Raw genomic sequence first — 16992 nt, 5'->3', positions numbered from 1 at the left:
AAACACAGGGAGTGATTCTGTTTGTCAGAACTTGATGTAATATGTAAATAGAAAGAATAGAGAGGAGCTGGCTTGCAGAGAGATGCAAGAGACAGAATAAGATGATTTAGAACATAAAGGTGAGGCACTGAGAATGAGAAAAATGAAAGCGAAGCCTCAGAGGGTGGCACTCACAGCTGCAGTCACACACACATGCATTGTATAGACACACTTAAGTACACAGCCACAGATCAATAGGACCAAGGTATCCTGATAATGTTCTGACAAGCGAGACAATAGCAGTTTGTCCTAATGCTCATTGATCAGTCTTGGGTGTGCAGCCTGTTGCTCCAGCTGTATTTCCATCATTCTTCTAAATTTCACACAGAGACATGCACTTAAATTCGGTTCCAACATATACCCATACAGAAAGTAATTTCATGACGTTACAGCTCTCGTTTGGGCTTTATTAGAATCTTGCTGATTGCATAATACCTGATTAAGAATATTCAGACTATGTTACTCTTTCCGGCTTCTATTGCTTTAGAGAGTTCTATGTGAATGGTTAAATCCAAGATGACTGGGAGCTGAAAAGTGGACTACCAGAGAAGTTTATAGGACAGTGAATTTTTGTTGTGGTTTTATTTTAATGTATATCAAAATGTGGATTTGGAGCAAAATATTCTCCACCTTTCCAGATCTTGTCAGGTATCATCCAATTGTACTTATTGTAATGTAGTTCACCACATTCTGCACCCAATGTTAATTATTGTTTTCAATTGTCTGAGATAATTTGATGTCTTCTTTGTCCACATCATGTCAAAAATGCCCCAAATCTTGAAAAAGTGGGCACTTAAATTTTAGTAAAAGACTAATGAAAAATAAAAGGGGGCCTTTAGACATAGTTAAAGGTTTAACAGATTATCTTTGTCTGATCTTCTTAAATAAAAAAATCCAGTCACAGCAAAATGTGAAATAGTCCCAAAAACGTACTTTGATTCTTGTAGCCACTGCATAGAGAAATTCATTCTCACTACATTTCATAAAATACACACAAAATGGCTGATGCGTAACATTAAAGGGCCAACAAAGTTCATATTTGGAAAACAGTTGAAGGATGGAGTTAGACACAACTGTCGAGTTGTACAACCTAGTTAAAATCCTGTCTTAACCCCGGGGGTTTTAAACTATCTTTACATAGACATTTCATTCCAGGACACTGGCTGTTTCATTTCACTTTCAGTAACTCTTTCATCATTTTACACATTACAAACTAACTGTTTAAGGTTACACGTTAAAAACTATTAATAATATATTACATCAAATTAACCTTTTCCTGGAATACTGCCTTAAAGTCCAGGCAGCTTGGTTAAATACTAAATGTGTTGAACACAGGAAAAAGACCTAATGGAAAACATTACTTTGACTTTGTTTTGTAACGTTTTCCTGCCTGAACAAAAGTATTTTAACATGAAGAATTGTATACGTTATCTCAGAGAAAAGACCTGCTATCATTCAACTTGTAACGAAGATCATGACAGAAAGACTGAGCTAGAGACAAAAGACTAGGAGGTCAGTGATGAGGGATGACCTTGTTGTCGAGCCACATCTCAGGTTTGTGAAGAACAAGCCCGTGCTATAACCAGAACACACTTTCATCCTCCCAGCAAGCATAAGAGCACTTGAGTGCTTCACTGCCAACACAGAGACTGATAAACTGATTTAAAAGTTACAGGAACAAAAGTATTTAGTGTGTTGTTGCACACTTTGGGAGGTTTTGCAATAAGTGACCTTTTCTTGAAGCTTTAATCCATATACATGTCCTCAACATGATTTTTCTGGACAAATTCTCAGTAACAATATCATTGCAGTGTCTGTAGGCAAATGACTTGACTAATAAAGCAGAAATGTGTGTAACTGTAGGTTTATATGCAAAAGGTCAACCAGACAAAATTATTGACCTAATAACTGCCATCAATTAAAGTCCACTGAAAAAAAGATAATTTACAATATTTTCCTTTGTTTTTTTTAAAGATAATGGTATTTGTTTTTATTATTTGAGTGGCTGAGATCTTACCAATACTCAGCAATATAAAGAAAAAAATATAAAGCATAAAGTAAAACTAGAATTAAATATGCTTTATCTTATCACTTTAAACTGTCACTGTGCCCTGACAGCAGTATGTGAGACAGAAATCGATGAAAAGTGTCAGGATTCTCTGACTCCTTTTGTTTCTAATGTGATTTCCAAGAGGCCACCGTGCCAAAGTGAAAAACAATCACAGCCTGAGTCTTTAACTGTTGTCAATCACTACCACTTCTACAGTTGTTGGGGTTACCAGTATGTGAATGTATGACAGCCTTCTCCACAGGGAGTGATCTTGGGGGCAGAGCGGAAGCTGAGATGGTGGGAGATGAACATTGTAATAGTTCAAATATTCAAGCCAAGTTCTCCTTCTTCTCAGTGTTCTGCTTGAAGCCTGACATTTTGGGGAACTAAAAGCTCCAGGTTTTCATCTGCGTTTGCCTACTAACATCTTTTCTCCTTGGCAAAACTTTTCTCTTCTTACTTTTTTTGCATTAGCAGGTTTTCCCTCTTTCTTGCGTGTTTATTATCACAATATTGGGACATTTGGCACAATCCTCTGTGTAGATTTTCAGATTCTTTTTCTTGTCTCTTGTTCTCGCTTTATGTCCAATTCTCTACCGCCATCCTTCTACTCTACTCCCTGCTCCCAGAGAGTTTTCTAAGGAGAGAGAGAAAGCCAAGGCACGTGGTGACTTTCAGAAACTCAGAGAAAAACAGCAACTGGAGGAAGACCTCAAGGTATGTTACTGCACTACGTGTGTGCAAGTATTTATGTGACTAAGGTCTCTTCTGAATGAGGATGTAACAGTCTTTACCAACACTAAAGTTCACTGTATATCATAACCAAGCTTTCAAAAGGGAGATTGAAATTTTAAAGTTAAATTTTTTTTTATCTAATTACATAGTATTTTAAATTATTCTGAATCCATGATAGTAAAGCACTGCTATTCTTTAAGCACTTAACTGTGACAAACTAAATCCTCAAACATTTTAAACGTGAATGTAGTTTGGCTGTTCTTTTGTTGTGAAGTCTGATAGCTTTCACCAGCGTTAACTAATCAGTATAACCACCTGTCTGTGTTCACATATGTACTACTACAGGGCTATTTAGACTGGATCACACAGGCTGAAGACATTGACCCAGAGAATGAAGAGGAGGGCTTAGACGATGACAAACCTAGAAACCGTGAGTACTACAGGACATTGCGTGTTTGTTTTTAACTATAAAAGAACACCCGTTATGATCTAGTTGTTCACCACAGTTTGGTGCATATGTGTGCGATTTATGATTTGCTGGTGGTGATATTGGCATTGGTAAGGAAATTCTGCCGTTTTGGGAATGATACGATTTTGAAAACGCTGAATGGTTGCATGTGAAATTACATTGCGCTAAGTGTCAATATTTGCGAGGATAGCTGTGCAAGTTTGTGGATATGGTTAGGTTTGTGCCACATCAGGTGTTTGATCTCGCTGCAGTCTTCCTCACAGGATAGAGGCACAGATGGTAAATGAGCAGCTTATTTACTGGCAGAACGACTAACAGACAGTGAAGATATTAATACTATCTGCACACTTTAGTTGAGCTTCCTCCTGAGATTTAAAACCTGTTTAGATATTAGTGGAATGTGTCAGAGTATAGCTAATAGCCTCTGGGTAGACACTCACACACAATCCTGCACCTATGCAAACGTGCACATACACACTGTAGGTATACACCCTTAGGAATTTGTGTACTTGTGTTTTGACAGAAACATACACACACAAATTAACACCCTATCCTCTCCACAACACCTCTAGTGGGAGGCAGCTGCACAAGGAGCCTGTCTCCCCAGGACTGAGGTGTATGTCCTGGGGACGGTAGAGCATCTCTACATGGAAGTGTGATATCAAAATGCTAAATACAGCTTGAGAGACAGTGAATAATTGTGTGTCTGTACTACTGTGATGGCTGAATGAGTAATGAAGACTAAATAGGCAGAGAAAACATGCTTTATGCATATATTCTGTGCATCAGTCTGCTCACCTCCAGTAGTGGTTCTTTCACTTTGGTGGTTCCTTCAACACTGAAAGAAAGGGGATCTAATGATGATCTTATCTTTCACAGATTTGCAATTAATTAATATGGTCGAATGGGCAATGACCCAGTTTACATGAAAATAAAGCGTAGCACAAAACTATAACAAATCTGCTTGTCTTCACCCGTTTCTATTGTGTTCCTGTGCCTGAAAAAACACATTAACTGTGTCGACGATCGAGGCACAAACAAACAAATACAGTATGCAAATAATTAAGAATTGTCACATTATGATATTGAGATGTTTTTCTTTCCAGTTTTACAAATTCAGCTTCAGGGATATTATATTCAGTGTCCAGATAAACCACACTTATGTGCAAGTGGAAACAAAACAGAAAAGATTTAAGCACATATGTTTTTCTTAAGAAAAAAACAATAATTCTGCCATAAATATAATAATGGAAAAATAGCCAAACTCTGGAGATCAGACAATTGTGATATTATTTTTTTGTTCATCACTGACATTGCTAAGGCCATTAAGTGTACATTATGTAACAAAATGATGACTACATATGATCCAGAGTTCTCCCTGAGATAGATCAATCATTTCTCTGTTTGTGAAGGAGAAAATTCAAGTCACTCGCTCTTTCAATTGTTCAGCCTGTCTCTCCTCAATGGATGGATCCTCTGGTGGGATAATGAATGAGAGCAGTTTGTCCCTGCTGTCTGGGACATTTTGCATAGGCTCTTGCATGCACAGACCACCTGTCCTTGGAAGCAATAGGAGACTCTGAGAATAAAAGAAAACATGCAGAGATATGGAAAAAAGGAAAAAAAGGATAGAAATATAAGGGCTGACGTGAAGAACCAGCATCTGAACAAATAACATAGCAATTAGCAGAGTGAAAAGGACAACTTCCTAATGTCGCCCAGGTTGCAAAATCTACACCATTACAAGAAGACATAGCTTTGCTGTTAGCTGTATGTGTTTACTTCCGTATACCTTCTCATGCACTCATTTGCTACTCTGAACAGTCAGAATGAGCTCACTTCCCGACAGATGGAACGCCATTTCGACAAGTTTAATTGTCCAAAAAAGATGTCTGATAACAAGCACACACCAAAAATACAAGAGAGACAGGCGTCCACCAACACTACAGAGATGCCCAATCTCATGTTTCATCTGAGGAAACGAACAGCCCAGTCCTCACTGTCCTGCAAGCAAACCTTGCTGCATACTCCTGCTCACAACATCCCATCATTGTTGTCAACTTAATGACTTTGTTACATGCAAAGACTAAATAATTCAGCGACTTTTGTGACGACCCCTTCTTACTCTATGTTGAAGATCATTCTACCTTGCTCAGTCAGTAGCAGCATTACATACAGTGTACTACATGGCAGTGAACTGTGCTTATGAATTTTTCAGCCCCCTTCAGTTCCACTGGTAGAACCAGGGACTAAGTAGATTTGTGGAAGAGAGCAATCTCCCCCACAAACTCTCCTGACAGGGTGATGGTACTTGGTACTCGATGGTACTGAAATGCCCCAGAACCTTTGGAGTGGGGTTTGCATTTACAAGTGTGTGTCATGTGTGTGTCTTTTCTGGAGCGGAGAGAGCCCTGATCTGAACAAGAAAGGATTGATTTTGAGCATATTACTCTCTAATTGTTTCACAGTGTTTATCTACATAGGTACAATTTAAAACACCCTCAACCCATAGTTAAGTCTAGCATTAACAGATTTTGGGTTGATAAGGCTGAAATGCATGTCTGGTTTGACCGCTTTGTCAGCTCTTTTGTGACCAGAACAGCAGCTCCAACACTCCTGCCAGGACTGTCGGGGAGGAGCAACACACTTTAATGAACGTGAATCTAATTTACCTTATCTGCCCTGTACCTTAAAACTCAGTGGACATGGAAAAGACTCAGTGCTGATTTACTTTACAGCATAAACAGGACCCACAGCAGTCAGTTCATGTCAAATCTTTGATTTATTTACTCTCACTATTTCATATGTCCATTTTTATTTTTAGACCAACAGACTCAATCCTCTTCAGACTGGAAGATGCAAGATTTGCACACATTTCTGAAGATGCATTCTTCCACTTCTTTAGCGACAATTGTTTTCAGCTGCTCTTTGCTGGAGGGTTGTGTTGATTCACCATTTTCTTTATAATATCCCAGCAGTGTTAAATTAGATTCAGCTATGTCATGATCACATGTGAAATTCTACCTTGGATGCATATGTTCATTGCAGCACAGAAATACCACAGTCATCAACTTCACAATTCAGTTATTTTATTTTAAATGGTATGCTTATATGTTTCATATGTGCATGTGTCCACTCTCATCTTAGAGACATGCTGTATGAATGTGTGTCCGTGTTTCTTGCATGCGCTCACCTTCCGCCATCTGGTTCTTGCATGCTGTCATCTTGTGCTGGCATCCTCCCATTGCTCACTGTGGAGTTTCTCCAGTCCACCTTGGTAAGAAGACCAGAAAGCTTGTTCGGTTCATTCGCTCTGTTGATTCTCAGGATGTGTTTGCCTCTGCGTGGTTGTGACATTTATTTTACATGTATTCAGTTGTGATGAGGCATGCATTAAGGTCTATTCAATCTCAATGACGAAGACATTAGGAAAAAACTGCTAGTCAGTTTAACAATACATTGAACATTTTGTACGATTTTTCTTTCTTTGGAAGACATCAGTGCCCTAATGGAGTATCTGGTGGCTTATTATCACTTTTATGGTTGTAGACACAGAGGTGTGCATTAGTATGTGGTAAATGTGTTGTTCTCTGTCCATTTGGATGCAACTCTTAAAATGTTTTTGATAGATTTAATATTTTACTTAATTTAAATCATTGTTTCAGCACTTTTTCTTGGATTTGAAAAATTAAACCTTGTGACGCGATAATCATCAAACGCAGAAAGTGACCTTTAAGAAAAGTGTTTTATTAGCAGTTTGAGGATTTACAAGAGCTGCATCTTGTGGTTGGAGTCAGTTAAGTGATAATGGTGGTTATTAAAAGAGAACTCATACTCCTTCATTTCCTGTTCATTCTCCTGCGACCTGTTCTTCAGAGAATGTGAAAGCCTGTTTATAAGACTTATGTATGTGCACATGCCATGTATATTCTGAATATAGGGTACACAACATAGTGTCTCGTTCATTATTTTGAGTCCATGTCTGTTGTTGCACATATGTTTAAATACTTAAATGTTTCCTAGACTTCATATTTCAGCTGTTTCATATGTAATTGATCTCTGTAACTGTATAAAGGAGCATTATGCAGTATAATTCCTTTTGACACTTGCATTTGAATCCCCTAAGAAGAAAAAAATCTGTAAAATAGAACAACACAAGGACTCTAGTATGGAGCAGCATGTAATACAAAGCGTGAAAGAAAATGGAGTGAAGTGGAAAAAAATCCCAGCATGTTTATTGAATAAGGCAAAACAAAATAGCTCTTTCAATTCTTCTTTTTCTTTCTACCCCACACAGTAGAACTTGAAAGTTCTTAATCAGATTTAAAAGGTTTGGATTTCTAAACTTGCACATCAAAAAAGCTGATCAAAAGTCGAAATGGTAAAGAAACAGACAGTAATGTTGTTGTGCCAGTAAGGCCTGTAATACGTTTTAAATTACATTTGTAATTCAAATAATAAAGTGAGGTGTGATTGCATAGTAATTTTTTGCTGAGAATTTCTTGTTTCTTTTCTGCAGGTTCTTGAGCCAGTATGAATACTGTAATTTCAATTATTTGTGTGTGCATTTCTCTATCTTTAATTACTGTTGTTTTGTGATCAGAGTTTCCTTAATATACCCTCCTACATAAAAAGTGTGTGTACTTGTTTGTCTTGCTGAGCAGCCCTCTCTGTCCACAGGTAAAAGCCATCATTTTCTGTCTCTGCGTGGAGCCGTGAAGAAAAACGCGGCTTTCCTTCGTAAGGCGTGTGCGTCTGTCTGCATGGTCCAGTTCTAGTTAAAGATTTTCTGGATTCTAGAATTGCAAGCAGACTGCAACCTCTCTGTTGCCTTCTATGCTTATACTTTTATTTTAAAATCCTTTCTTCCTCTCCTCTCTATCCACTCCCCCTCCAATGGAGCGAGTATCTTTTTCTGCACCTTCTTGAGCTTCAATCCCTTAGTGGGTCAACGGCCTCTCAACACTGTAAAGTTGTTTGTTCTCTTTGGCTTCTGACATCTTTTGAATACCTACTATTTTATGATAACTGCACATTAAATGATAGTCTCAAAGCCATGTATGATAATATTCTCTCATAGTGGCGACGTGGAATTTTTCCCCTTATTACTACCCCTGCTGCAGGCAAAGTTATGCCTTCATTACATTAAAACATCTGCAATACGTCATGATCTTTAACTTTCAACCATGTTTGGAAAAATTGGAAATGATCAGGAAATGGAATAAGTGGACAAAAAGAGGAAACAACTTTACCATATTGAGATGAAAACATTTTTTTAGGAAAGGAAAAAAATTGCAACTGCCTGACTTGTCTGAAAAAATAACAAGAAGGTAATGTCATCACAGAAAACAACTAAATGCTCACTTACTGCACATTACTAGAAAATACATTATTTGTATTTGTGATGACACTTTCTTCTTCTTGTTGCTTCAGATTCCTTTCCATAGAATACCCCTGCATCTTTGCTAGTTCTAATAATGAAATATATTGGAGAAATAAGCCTAAAATGGGAATTTTAGCCTGTTAACAACTTTACCGAGGTGCTTGCCACATTGTAGACTGTAAGGTATAAATCTCTGCTTGGGTAGCATGTGCTGGAAATTCAGTGTAATATTTTGATAGCTAATAAACTGTTCCAGGGTCATTTTAATGAGTGTTCAATGCTGCTAAAGAGACGTATCATGCAACATGGATGCAAAGTTTATGTCATAGTATTTTTTTTAGTCGGTTTTTAAGTTTTGGATGGAATTTGTCTTTAACTGTTACTGTTGAGATAAATTAAATAAAGTTCAGAGCTTAGAATATTGTTAATCCATCAGTTTTATTAGTAAATTCACACAAACCTAAAGATCTGCACACTGGCAGAAATAAAAAAAAATTATTCAGTTAATTCCTCGTCAGAATCATCAACATCCCCTCCTATTTGTAAGTCCATAATTTGAAATATTCTCAAAAATAAGCACCAATGAACCAATTTTTGTAGGATCAAAGGATAAAGTTTGATAAGAAAAAATTAGATGAATAAAACAAAGGTTACAGTAAAAGTTATAAATCAAACTGACAACTAAGTCTTAAGATATAATTGGGAAGATTTGCAGGAGTCCTGCAGTGAAGACAAAGAAACTGTTAGAAAGCATCTGAAATGCTGATATTGCTAATTAAAAAATCCCAAATTCTTGTTTAGAAAGTTTTCACAGTCAGTCTGTTTACACATTTTCTGTGAGTAGTGCTAAGAAGATGCTCAAAAACAGAAGTCATTGTAGGTTGGTGAGAAATAAACGTGGCATGTAAAAAGTTGTGGGCTGACCTAGAGCAATCTGGAGTGTTGGTTTTAGCCCATACCACAAAAATGCAAGACTAAGGTTTGCAATAACTTTCACAGCTAATCTTTTCTTTCAAGTTACATTCTATATACAAACAAAAGCAAAGTAAGTCGTTTGAAAATGCAGCACATGAGTTTGTATACAGGGGATGAAAGTTAAGCCATGAGCCACTGAACTCCCTGCTCACAGTTTAACATAGTGGAGGTACTATCATCCTGTAGGGCTGCTTTGCTTCCTCTGGTGCTGGGAACATTTAATTTATCAAAGGAATTAGTAAATGACATGATTATTGTGGCATTAAAGAGCAAAGGTGTCACTCATTGTCAGAAAGGAAGGCTTGAGGGAAACATCTTGGGTTTGCAGCAGGAAAACAATTTGATTTGCACATCTAACAGACAAAAGAAAATCATTGACCATTGTCCAGGAATGAGTCCTTATCTAAATCTGTGAAAACATCCAGAGGCTGTCATTGCGGCTGAATGTTCTACTAGCAGCTAGCAACTAAATTTTAGAAAAGGGTGACAATGATTTGATTAGAGTTTGTATTTGTCAGCTTAAATATTCTGTTTACAAAATTGGTTCATTTGCACTTATTTTTACGCTTTCAGTACAAAACTGTTAGTAATTTTAACAAGAGCTGTACATAATAGTGTGGGTAGCTAATTAATCAGAAACTGCACTATTGTTAAATGTCAGCTTCCTGACATGCGCTAACACTGAATCTCTCTTTCAATTGAAAAAATATACCATTGTTTCTATCATGTCATTTACGTTCTATCCAGTAATTTCTCTTCCTCCCATACTGTTTCTTTTCCTTCTTCATCCCATTCCTTGTCTCTGTGTCTCAGGTCTTTGGGGTTTACTCTAACAATAGGTATTAAACTAGTTCAGAGCTCCATTGAGAGGAAAGCACCAGGCTGCTTTTATACAATATTTGAAAGGCTTTAGCCTCAGGAGAGGCTGTAGGTCCTAGAGTGCTTTTATCTAAGTAACATAGCAGCAGGTGGCACGTGTTGAGGTGGGGAAACATACAGCATGTTCACAGTTGAGGCTTCAATGTTCTGAGAGACTGTCCAGATCTTTATAACAATGAAGTCGCTCAGGACCAATTCATGTGTCAAAGTACACTAGTACAAAATGGACTGTCCACTCACTGTAGCTTCCTTTAAGATATTATGGTGGCCAAACACAACAAAAGTTATCACATAGTATAAGAAGCAAGAGCAAGAAGAATGTTAGCAGAACAAACACAGCATATAAAAATCAGTCATTGTGATTAAAATAGAGCACAGCTGCATGACAAGTTCAATGTTTCTAATTTCATGTTTTGGAGATGTGTGTTATTTTAACACAGAATCCAGTAATATTTATGCCATGTCTGGTTCTGGTACCCAGATGGTGTTATAATAAGTATCTGAGGTGACAGTAAGAGGAATGCAGCTCATTCCCACCAGCAAGTAAAGACTGACAGAAGCAATAAAAAGCTATGGATCATTTTATATCAGTCATCCAACTTGCCATCCCCACATTCTTCCCTTCCTTCATATCTCTCGCCATCTATGCCTCCCTCAGTGCGGACATTATTTTCTACACCAACCCCACTTCCCTAATTTCCAGTCTGCCTTCCATTTTCCCACGTTTACCAACCAATTCATATTACTGATATTAAAATTTCTTCTTCTATCCTGTGTTCATCCTTCCCTCTGTCTTTGCATATTATCATTCACACGTCTTCAGGTGACACATTGGCACTCTATTTGTGGTTTTAGAATCTGAGGAAAAATTGAAGCGAGAAAATTCTCCGCCCCAGATCTGCAAAAAGAAACCTGTGCCTACAATGACGATCCAATATCCCCCATTGTGTTTGTAGTCCAAAGACTAATCATGTTTTCATGTTTGGATCCTGTTTTTTTTTTTTTTTTTTTTTTTTCTTTAAGGGCTGTAACATTACAAATGAGTTTTGATAAACAATTCCAGAGAAATCTCTCTGCTTAGAAAGGTGAAGCCCTTTCAAATAGCTGTTAAAGAGGTTGTGTCTCTGGATCCGGAACAGATAAATGCTCCTAATGTGTTATAAGCTAAGCAATCAGTGCAATATTAGGGAAATGGTTTTATTGACTCAAGGGTATGCGTGTATCAATGTGTCGATTAATGGGGTTGGACAGTGCTGACTGTTTAGTCCCTGTACATTAACAACGTTTTTAAAATGTGGGAAAGAAAACAGTTTTCAAGTGTGTTTGGCCTAGCGTTCAGTGCAGCACCTCAGTATATCTGCAAAGGACTTGATACACATTGTAGCTTTCGTTATTTTCAGTAGCACACTTGGAATCTACAATTTCCTGGTAAAGAGTAATTGCATAAAGGAAAACCCATTTTCCTTTTTTTTACTAATTAATCTTCCTCTTTTTTTCCCCTCTTATCTCCACACATGTCTCTCAGTGAGTATGCCAGCCAGTGAGAATGAATCTGTTAACACAGACAACGCCCCCGGTGGAGACGTGGAGGGGGAAACCTGCTGTACCCGGCTAGCGTGAGTACCTCACCTAATCTCACTAGCACATCGATTCTGCACCTTCCGTCACCCTCTCTCATTGTCATGGATGAGATCTATACCTTGCATTTTTTTCTTCTGTTCAAACAAGTGGCTCAGCTTGCCTCTATTCTTCATTGATCTAACTAAGCCAGCCACCATCTCAACAGACTCATCGAGGTTTGTAGGCATTCATGGAATAACGGCTGTTAGAATAGAGTAGCAGTAGGTTGTCAATAGACTCCACACTGATAAAATTAAGGTTAACTTGGATGAATCTGAAGAGACAACTGAGCACATATGTTATTCCCAGAGGTGGTTCTTTTCTTTTCCAAAGCAAAATAAATTAGGAAATCATAAGGAATAATTTCTAAGCTCATACTACTCCAACTGTAAAAGCATATTAATGGCTAAAGATAGATCTAAGAGTCATTGCAAGATCCCATTTTTAATTTCTTTCAGTTCTTCAAAAGTTAATGAATACAAGTTTGCCATCACAAGACCAAAGTGGCTGTCTTGTATGAAAAGATGCACAAAGACACTTTAGTGGAGTGTTTCCCAATCCTGGTCCTAAAGGCACACAGCCCTGCATGTTTTCTGCTCTTGCTCCACCACACCTGATTCAAATAAATGGGTCAGCTCTTTAAGCTCTGCAGAAGGCTAATGAAGACTTATTTATTTGAATCAGGTGTGCTATAGCAGGAAACATGGAAAATATGAAGAGCAGTGTGGCTTGAGGACCATGGTTGGGAAATACTGTTGAAATATCACCCATTAGTTTGTAATTAATTGTTAAAATCTATATTTGGGACCTTATTTGGAAAGAGTGGTATATCTACATCTAACAGAACTGCATCCATCTTTCTTCCACTTTCATTTCTCTCCCTGTGATTCTGCTTTCCGTGTCTCTCTCTCCCCTCTGTGTGTTAGCTGGTAAAATGCTTTCTTCCTCCCCTGTGGGAGCACACAACAGCTGACTCACTCACTTCTGCTCTCCCTTCTGCTTTAATTTTTTACATTATTCAAACAAGTGAGTTGCTTTCTTTCTTAGACACAAGGCCTCAAAGGAGTCGTGACCCCAACGGGCCTCTACTTCAGTACACACAAGCAAACACGCCCACATGCAAAACTGTTCATCACTCTGAATGTAGCAGAACAGTGGAAAGTTACAGTTTCTAATTCAAACTGTATCTGAAACACTCTTGACCAGAGGGACTGTAAAGCCAGGAGGAACACATGGATGGCACACTGTTGTTTATCTGTACTCTTGCTGTCCATCTGTTAGTTTGTCTTTGTTATGTTGTTTGTATTGATTTATACGCTGTCAAGCTAAAACAGCTCAATAAAAAGCATATGTCATATTTTAGACTTAGAGTAGCGCCACAGATTCAACAGAATGCTAGATATCAGTAAACTTTGAGCACATCTCAATACTTGTGCAGTTGTGTTTTTGTCAGCTGGGAAATATTTTGAAACATCTATTCTATTTTTTTAAGTCAAAGATGCCATTTTACACACATACAACACTTCAACAATTGCAGCATTCTATGCAATCTTCTAAACAAAAAAAAATCTATTAATCTGCTTCAGACTGGACAGAACTCAGATGCCAGAGTTTTAAAAAGAACCAACAGAAGCGAGCACATCACACCTGTTTGTAGCCTCCTGGCTGACAGTATGTTTTAGAATTGATTTTATTCTTGACTCTTCTTGATTCTTCTTGGCTTCTCACCGAGTTATCTGTTTGACCTTTTAGTATCATAATAGCTTGAAAGATCCTCTGGCTGTGGACTGATTTTGTTCTGGAGGCTTTGCTGAAGACTAGGGGTGACAGAGCACCTCTAAGCAAAACCCCTCATCTGTGAAAGAAATTTGGTCAGCAGTTGGTGACCTCTTTAAAATCTCCTCTTAAAACATATTCCAGGTTTTGAATGACTTTTTTTATTTTCATTTTTGTTGGTTGATTAGAAAACTGCGCTTCTATTTTATATTTCATATCATATCATTGTGTTGTTTTCGTTTTTAAAAAGTTATCGTTCTTGATTTTCTAATATTTTAATCCACTGCTTGTGTGAAAAGAATATAACCAGCCAATGCATCATTGTTATTATCATTAAAAAATAGTAATGATATTCCATTGTTATACATTATACTCAAGTATCTTGTTACAATCCACATCCAGTACCTGCAGCTGCAGGCAGATTTTAGATGTTTCAAGTCAGCAAGACTTGTTTCTGTTTACTGACTTTCCTTCGCTAACCTGGTTATTTTTGACAAACCATGTGACATGCCTGTTAAAATATATTCAAGCACTGTCTAGATGTGCGCTGTCCTGTTGTGATTGGTTAGCGAATGTTAACTATCCAACACTACGGAAATTGGTTTACGGTAAAGGCAATGAAAGAAAGTTGAACAAGTTTTTAATTGTGCCTGATATCCATCATGATGCAACAGGTAGATTTTGCTTAAGTGTGCTTACCTAATCATTGAGTGTCTTAAATGTTATATTTGGCAAAGCAAACAGGTAATAAAAGTTCTGTCACTTCATGGTCCTAAACTGTATAACATGTTCACTAACCGTTTTTTTGTGACAGAAGGTATTTTTTTCACATTATTAACATTTATTCTGCCTTTATCTGAAACTCTCCAAAAATGTCCAGGACCTAATTAACAGTAAATCTTTCCAGGATAGGGAGGCCTTTGTTCGATCTGTCTGCAAACATTTTCACCCACTGTTGGAGAAATGAGACTTTCAGTGTGTGTCAGTTCTTCTTTACATCACTGTGGAGGCACACCCTAGGATCCCAGCTACTTCAACACCTTCTGTTCCTTTAACTGAGATGGACACGTGAGGAGAAGACATGTATGCACTGTCAGGACCAATATCAAGCCAGTCAGTTACTTTTTTTCTTTAGTTCAGGCAGTTAGTGAGACATTTCATTGCTTCAGTCAGTTGCTCAGTTAGCCAGTCAGTCAGGTGGTCAGTCAGTATATCTGCTATTACCTACAAAATCAGAACACAGATGGTTACTATAAAACCCAAAAAGATTCAGTGAGCCTTTCAGTGAGAACATTATAGAACAACAATATTTTCCTTTATTTGCTTCTAGTCAAGTAAATCTTGGCAGTTCAACGTCTAAACCTCCCTGCCAGTGGTTATTTATTAAATTGAATTATTCATTTAAGTTAGGCTTCAAGCTAAATGTCAAATCAATCTATTTTTATACAACAGATCCTTTTTTATTTTTTTTTATTTCTGGATTTGAATTTCCACCAAGGAAACTTCTGTTCTCTTCACTTCTCTTCTTCTCTTTACTTTACTTTTCTCTCAAAACGTCTTCCATAATCCCTTGTCCTCAGTTCTCTGTGTTGTACATTTTGCTGTCACAGTGGTGAACAATCAAAAGGCCTTTTTTCATTTATAAATTGTTTTTTCACACCTGTATTGATTGGAGAAAACCAAGCTAAGCGAGTTTTCTTTTGACTGGATGCCACTGTATATGTGTATTAAGGGGTGATTTGTTCACAAGAAAAATGGGTGACAATAATAATATTAATTTTGTTATTTTGTACCCAAAACTGTTATCAGTTGGTGCATAAAAAACAGACAAACACATTCTTTGATTACCTGCAGTTTTGGGAGCAAAACTTTTTGTTTTTTTCACTTAAAAGTCTGAAGCAGGAAAACAAACTGTAACTGAAAAGTACATAAAATGTCGAATGCAGGTTGGTAAAGAAACATATTTGCCCATGCATTTGTGATAATGAGGGAAGTTATCACATTCAAATCACTCCTGTCATGTGTACCTGTCTATGTGTGTTATGTGTTTATGTATAATCCATTTTGTTTTCTGTGTTCCAGAATTAGGATCTCCAAATCCAAGTTCAGGTTAGTACATGTTTACCATAGTCTTTCAATTCACCTGCTCTAATGTCTCTAATCCAGTGGTATATGTATATGGTTGCTGTGTATGTGTTTGTGTCCAAGAGTATATGAGAAATTCAGACGGATGTTGCCTTGCTCTTATTAAACTAACAGAATTTGTCTAACTACTCCTCTAAAGTTAATCAATTACCCTAACCAATGACCTTTCACATAATTTGGAAAAATGACTTGTGGTTGTAGTGCAGCTGATGTGCCATATATCATGGAGTCTCTTATGGTAATTATCTCAGAAGCTAGCTGTTTCCCCCCTCTGTCAAGTCATTTAGCTTAATTAACCTTATGTATGGATGTAGCTATATAACCACATATAAACATAAGTACACTGTCAGTCCTCTAGTCTCACTTATGGTAGGATAATTAATGTGTATTCTACTACATATAGTAATTTTCTATAGTTCCTTTAGATATGTATATATTCTCTATAAAAAAGACAAAAATTGCATGTTTTTTTTATTATTAGGAAAGATGACTAAAAAAGTTCTCTCAAATTGTAGTCACAGATAGTAAATAATGTAATTTCCTGGATTTGTTCTGTTGTGAGCTGTGACTTGTGTGCCATGCGTGCCACTGTAAACCGCTCTCACACACTCAAATGGAAGATGAAGTGAATTTTGTACTGGCAGATAAAGTGGATGAGGAACCCCTTTGCATGACTGTGTTGGACAGAGGATCAAGTACAGAGTGATACAAAGTGTGATGCAGTGTTAACTCAGCAATTAGAGAATGCACATTCAGGGTTATCCACTGTTCTTGTCTTTTTTTAATTAATGTAGTCTATTATTATTAAAGATTTCCTTTTCTTTAACTTTTCAACATTTTTGAATATCTTACATTTTTTTCCAATCATTTTTGTTGCCAAGTTTACATCACACTTATAGCTGGGATGTTTAATAGCTACGA

The 16992-nt window shown here is 37.2% G+C and overlaps 1 protein-coding gene across 10 annotated transcripts in view; it reads left to right on the top strand.

Moving 5' to 3' along the window:
• cacna1c (calcium channel, voltage-dependent, L type, alpha 1C subunit) overlaps positions 1-16992 on the top strand; it is a 175531-nt gene that overhangs the window by 115828 nt on the left and 42711 nt on the right. For 6 of the 10 annotated variants that reach the window (XM_072377672.1, XM_072377670.1, XM_072377666.1 and 3 more), the window contains exons 9-13: positions 2719-2806; positions 3170-3254; positions 7974-8042; positions 12056-12146; positions 16009-16035. In XM_072377672.1, the coding sequence (XP_072233773.1) occupies positions 2719-2806; positions 3170-3254; positions 7974-8042; positions 12056-12146; positions 16009-16035 (360 nt within the window). The remainder of the gene's footprint in view (positions 1-2718; positions 2807-3169; positions 3255-7973; positions 8043-12055; positions 12147-16008; positions 16036-16992) is intronic. The other 4 variants (XM_072377674.1, XM_072377671.1, XM_072377667.1 and 1 more) reach the window with 3 other exon arrangements.

This window comes from Leuresthes tenuis, unplaced genomic scaffold (assembly GCF_036924035.1).
Source record: "Leuresthes tenuis unplaced genomic scaffold, fLeuTen1.0.hap1 SCAF_23, whole genome shotgun sequence".
Classification (NCBI taxonomy): domain Eukaryota; kingdom Metazoa; phylum Chordata; class Actinopteri; order Atheriniformes; family Atherinopsidae; genus Leuresthes; species Leuresthes tenuis.
Note: the sequence above shows the minus strand (reverse complement) of the source record. Positions and strands in the feature narration are given on the sequence as shown.